This window comes from Cucurbita moschata, unplaced genomic scaffold (genome assembly GCF_002738365.1).
Source record: "Cucurbita moschata cultivar Rifu unplaced genomic scaffold, Cmos_1.0 Cmo_Scf00012, whole genome shotgun sequence".
Classification (NCBI taxonomy): domain Eukaryota; kingdom Viridiplantae; phylum Streptophyta; class Magnoliopsida; order Cucurbitales; family Cucurbitaceae; genus Cucurbita; species Cucurbita moschata.
Window position 1 is genome coordinate 924,345 of NW_019268528.1, and position 6,000 is coordinate 930,344.

Genomic DNA, 6,000 nt, shown 5'->3' on the forward strand with positions numbered 1-6,000 from the left:
AGGGAAAATGTACAAGGAACTGTTTTACCTTCACTAACAGTGTGCGAGGCGATAATATTCCATGGGCAGATAAGCCTTTACTTCTGGTCTACCTGAGCCGACTAGAAAAGCTACCTCGTACCTAAAAGATTTGTAACAGCTCAAGCTCACCACTAGCAGATATTGTCTTCTTTAGACTTTTCCGGGCTTCCCCTCAAGGTTTTTAAAACTCGTCTGTTAGGGAGAGGTTTCCACACCCTTATAAAGAATGTTTCGTTTCTCTTTCCAATCAATATAGGATATCACAATCCACCCCCCTTCGGGGTCCTGCGTCCTCCCTGATACACCACCCGGTGTCCACCCCCCTTAGGGGCTTACCGTCCTCACTAGCACATCATCCGGTATCTGGCTCTGATACCATTTGTAACAACCCAAGCTCACCACTAGCAAATATTGTTCTCTTTGGCTTTTCTCTTTCGGGTTTCCTCTCAAGGTTTTTAAAACGCCTGCTAGGAAGAGGTTTCCACAATCTTATAAAGAATGCTTCGTTCCCCTCTCCAACCAACGTGGGATCTCACAACTTTCAATTTCCATCAATGTCTTGGAAAATAGTTTAGCTTCCCTTTAACACAGCTTTTCTTTCAAAACCTAGAGCTTAAGCCAGTTATCATGCATGTCTGTTGGCTAAGTTCCCATATAATTACTACTCAATAACCAAAAAACTCTGTTCCTAGTAACATCAATCCTACTCCTACTTGAGCCAAATTCCACTAAAACTAATAGAACAGGTTGCAAAGATTTCAATCAACAGTAGCACAGAAGAACAAAGTGAAATCAGTACCTGCCCCACGTTCGCTAATTTAGAGAATGATCATGGTGTATAAGTAAGGAATACATCTCCATTGGTATAAGGCCTTTTGGGAACGCCCAAAGCAACGCCACCACGAGAGTTGTAATTCCTAACGCCACCACCACTGTGGAGGGTCGTAATTCCTAACACCCTCGACCATCATATTGGAAGTGACCACAAACTTCTTCCCTGCAATATTCTCCACTGCTAGATTATTTCAGAAACCAACAAGACCCATTATCAAACCGATCAAGAAGCATGAAAGCCACTTCATAACCAAGTAATTGAAATATCTGGAAATCCTCACGATTCCTCGCCTCGACCGCCGGGTATAGGTCGCGCGCTTCAGTGCCATCCATTTTCGGGGCTAGTTGATTCGGCAGGTGAGTTGTTACACATTCCTTAGCGGATTTCAACTTCCATGACCACCGTCCTGCCGTCTTAATCGACCAACACCCTTTGAAGGATCTAGGTTAGCACGCAGTTAGGCACCGTAACCCGGCTTCCTGTTCATCCCGCATCGCCAGCCAATCTTGCACGAATAACTCGTTATCAAAAATCCTGAAACAAACAACATCAATAGCAGAGTAAAAAAAAAAAAAAAACCCTAATCAAACCCAGAAATAGGGTTTACATAAACCCTAAACCCAATAAACAGAATTCAAAATCCAAAAGAGGGGAAAAGAAGAAAACCCAAACAAATAACTCAACTCACTCGTAATCAAGGCTCTTAATGGGAGCAGACATTAGCCCCAACAATGGCGACCTGCGATGAAGAATTGGCAGATGATTATAATATTTATTTAAGCTTGAAATATAATTTCATGAAATTAAAATTTTAGATTAAGATTTTTAAACAACTGAAAAAATTAAATTTTCTAAAATTAAATCATATAATATTCCTTTTTAAATATATTTGGGAATTTAGTAATTATAAATATATTGTGTCTTTTGCTTTATGTCTTTATCCAAAAATAACAATTCATTATTATTATTTTTCTTGGCTTAGGGTTGAAGATTTTTAGCCATTGATTGGTCTTATTTGGTTTATTCCATTTGTCATTTTCCTTTTTTTCTTTTTCTTATTATTTTTAATTCTTCGAGTTCATCTAAATGTCCCATCTACTTAAATATGTGTCACAAATTAACGACCCATGTCCAAAATTCAGCACTTGAGACCTGTGGATTTCGGGCGTTCCCTTATGGTATGCACGTTAACCACTCCTCGTACGACAGTCCCCACAGACCAACACAAGTCATTTAAGCATGTTATGTCTTCACTCACATGCATCTAAGAAAATTTCCTAAGAGGTCACCCAACATAGAATTGCTGCACATTTAACCAATGAAATTTCTATGATTGAGCCACCGAAAAAGAAGGTGTACTTTGTTGGTATAGATAGTAACTTTTAATTGTTTTAAATCTTTTTTAGTCATTCCATCTTCGAGAATGCTCTCATTTAGGGGTCATATTGGTTCATTTATGTACTCTCTTTTTCTCCAATATTACATCAAATTCAATTATTATATTTAACCGATCATTTAAACCTAAAAATTTAAGCACTAAACTTATAATATAATTGAATAATTATAAAAAAATTAAATTAAATTAAATTATAAAAAAAAAAGTGTAATTGGTCGTGGGCTTCTCATGAACAATTATGGGCTATAATTGAATTATTTGTTGAATTTTGTCCACATTTAATGTACAACCTATCTTAGAAAATGATGCACCTTAAAAAGCACTGTTATTATTTATTACATTTACCTACCAAAAATAAGACAAAAAGCTCAAAAAATGTCCAATTCAACGATATAAATTATTTTTTTTAATCTTATATATGACATCAAAAAAAAAAAAAAAAAAACATTAATGAACCGATATCTCGTTTAAATAAGAGCAACTATGGTTAAAAAACAGACTTAAAAGAATTGATAATTGTTATGTATAGCAACCGTGCACCTTTCTTTTCAATGGTTAAATTAAGGTTCACTAGAAGATTGAACAGACATGAGATTAACTCGATGTCTTGAGAAAAACTCTTTCTAAAGTAAGACAAAAATTCTGCAATGAGATAAGAACTATCGAGAGGAGCAACAAACCTTAGAGAATGATCTAGAATGTGAAAAAGTGACGGGAAGTGCCAATCTTCTTGATTAGTCCTAACCATCTTTTATACATCGAACCGTGCAAAATTGTCGGTCATTTTGTGGCAGCCTCTTCAACTATTTTCTCAGTCAATTGGTCCTAATCTCGAGTTAATGTTCTTAATGTTTTGAGCTTTTGTACCGTCTCATATTCGTTGAGTTGATGTGAAAGAATCAATAGACGAATAAATTAAAATACACAAAGTAATTTTTTGAAAAAAAAACTCCCGTTGACTTTTCTAAACATAATTTTTACTGAAATACGGAGGTTATGCGTATCTATTTAATATTTTGATTAACTATTCATCACCAAATCATAATGGGTACAGCAGCATTCAGCAAGATCCATTTTCCGCTCCCTTATCTAAAAAAAAGTACGCATTTTTATTTGTTCTTCATCATACCCTATTGAAATTCATTGATTTTATTTGTGTTCTTATTAATAAAAGGCTAAAAATCAACCATTTATTAACACTGATTTGCTTAAGAGAGAGAGAGAAAGATCCAATCCCGACGTTTTCGTGTCGGCAACACGGTTTAATCGGCTGCCGGAATAGCGACACTCAGAAAAAGTATACTCATCCGTCCAATTCCAGCTCGATTTCATCGATCACACGCCAATCACGCTGCCAAAATGGTTTGAGCATATTCCTCTCCCCGAACCTTAATCTTCCCAGTTCTTCAATTCCTCTCCCGATTTCTTTCTCTCTACATGTATTTCATGTCTACTGTCTTGGGTTCTTGCTTGATCGTCTTATTTTTCACCCAGTTTCTTTAGAACCCATCAAAGTTTTGTCCCCAAATCCACTGAAGTTCGCACGGAGTAGCTCAAATGGCGTTTGTGCTAGGTCTCGTGCTGGGTGTGTTTGTCGGACTAGGTCTTGTCGTGGGTTTTGTAAAGTCCGAGAATGCTCGGTCGAAGCGACGGGCTGATCTTGCTGCTACAATCGCTGCTTTTGCGAGAATGACAGTGGAAGATTCGAGGAAGATCTTGCCTCCTCAGTATTATCCCTCTTGGGTCGTCTTTTCCCAGAGCCAAAAGTTGAGTTTTCTTCTAACTTTTCCCTCTTGTTTCACTTTTGGATGAAGTTCATGAGGTTGCCTGTTCATGGTGGATTGACATTGGATCTGTTGCCCCATTTTGCAGTTGACTTGGCTCAATCAGCATCTTACCAAGATTTGGCCGTATGTTAATGAGGTAGATTTTGTTTTTGTTTTTGTTTCTGGGTTTTGTTGTTGATGTGTTGGTCCCTTTTTTACCTTGTTGAATTTTGTGTAATAGGCTGCTTCTGATCTGATAAAGGCTTCAGTAGAGCCTGTTCTTGAACAATATAGGCCTATCATTCTGTCATCACTCAAGTTTTCCAGGTTCACCCTTGGCACTGTGGCTCCACAATTCACAGGTTTGTTCATGTTGGGGAGCTGGGGTTGATGATTTCTCTTGTTCTGCCTGATTTTTCACTCATTGGGTTGCTTTCAATGCCGTAATACACTTGTATTTTATGTTCCTACTTCAAACGTTGGCCTCTTATGTGAAGTTTGGCCCTGCAACAAGGGCTAGAGATGTTTAGAAAGACCTAAATCCTAGTTCCTAACTTTAAAAACTTGATAACTTAAAACTCTCATCGTCTCTCGATACCGTCTAAGGTTGACAAATTCTGTAAAGGCTCAAGCCCACTGCTAGCAGATATTGTCCTCTTTAGGCTTTCCCTTTCGGGCTTCTCTGGTAGGTTTTTAAAACGCGTTTGCCAGGGAGGGGTTTTCACACCATTGTGAAGGGTGTTTCGTTCTCCTCCCCAACCGATGTGGGATCTCACAATCCAGTTCACTGCTAGCAGATATTGTCCTCTTTAGATATTGTCCTCTTTAGGCTTTCCCTTTCGGGCTTCCTCTGTAGGTTTTTTAAAACGCGTTTGCCAGGGAGGGGTTTTCACACCCTTGTAAAGGGTGTTCCGTTCTCCTCCCCAACCGATGTGGGATCTCACAATCCACCCCCTTTGAGGCCCAGCGTCCTCGCTGGCACTCGTTCCTTTCTCTAATTGATGTGGGATCCCCACCAAATCCACCCCCTTTGGGGCCCAGCGTCCTTGCTGGCACATCGCCTCATGTCCATCCCTTCGGGGCTCAGCCTCCTCGCTGATACATCGTTCGGTGTCTGGCTCTGATACCATTTGTAATGGCCCAAGCCCACCGCTAGCTGATATTGTCCTCTTTGGGCTTTCCCTTTCGGGTTTCCTCTCAAGGTTTTTAAAATGATCCTTCTAGGGAGAGGTTTACACACCCTTATAAAGAGTATTTCGTTCTCCTCCCCAACCAACGTGGGATTACCTCAATTATCAAAAACAAAAGTGAGCATTGTTGAGGATTGTTGGGAGAGGAGTCCCACATCGGCTAATTAAGGGGTTGATCATGGGTTTACAAGTAAGGAATACATCTCCATTGGTATGAGATCTTTTGGGGAAAACCAAAAGCAAAGCCACGAGAGCTAATGCTCAAAGTGCACAATATCATACCATTGTGGAGGATCGTAGTTCCTAACCAGCATTTTGTTTGAAATTAATGGGTGTTTCCTTTTTTCCTTCTTTCATTCCAAGTAATGTTATCAGAAATTAAGTTTATAAACACTCTGTTCTAAAGTTTATATGAAGTTCTTGCTGTCCTATTCTATATGTCAGGAATTTCCATAATTGAAGATGGAGGAACTGATGGTATAACCATGGAGTTGGAAATGCAGTGGGATGGTAATCAAAGTATAATACTCGATATAAAGACTCGACTCGGTGTTGCCCTACCAGTGCAGGTATTTCTAGCCAATCGTCCCTCACGTATGCAGCGAATTGATGTTGATATCTTCTTTTTGGATGAACTAGCAATGAAGCAAGTGATGAATGAACTCTTTTTTCCAATACTTTTTTGTAAAAAGTTGAAGCTTAAAGTTAGACAATCTTCCGAAATTCGTGTTTTTAGTACGTATTCCCACATAGACAAGATTCTCACAGGAAAGCTCATTGAGCACCGGGGGG

General features: G+C 39.0%; 1 protein-coding gene and 1 long non-coding RNA gene across 4 annotated transcripts in view; one reads left to right on the plus strand and one right to left on the minus strand.

Moving 5' to 3' along the window:
* Window positions 1-766: 766 nt before the first annotated feature.
* On the minus strand, window positions 767-1,659 carry LOC111450431. Its single transcript, XR_002711806.1, has 2 exons — window positions 1,545-1,659; window positions 767-1,390 (listed from the first exon to the last, which is right to left on the minus strand). It is a non-coding gene; the product is annotated as an uncharacterized LOC111450431 (long non-coding RNA).
* Window positions 1,660-3,310: 1,651 nt separating this feature from the next.
* LOC111450427 (synaptotagmin-5-like) overlaps window positions 3,311-6,000 on the plus strand; it is an 8,259-nt gene continuing 5,569 nt past the window's right edge. The window contains exons 1-5 of one of the 3 annotated variants that reach the window (XM_023090539.1): window positions 3,311-3,351; window positions 3,470-4,019; window positions 4,125-4,175; window positions 4,260-4,380; window positions 5,653-5,777. In XM_023090539.1, the coding sequence (XP_022946307.1) occupies window positions 3,810-4,019; window positions 4,125-4,175; window positions 4,260-4,380; window positions 5,653-5,777 (507 nt within the window). In that variant the 5' untranslated portion in view covers window positions 3,311-3,351; window positions 3,470-3,809. Of the gene's footprint in view, window positions 3,352-3,418; window positions 4,020-4,124; window positions 4,176-4,259; window positions 4,381-5,652; window positions 5,778-6,000 lie in introns of those variants that run through there. The other 2 variants (XM_023090540.1, XM_023090538.1) reach the window with 2 other exon arrangements.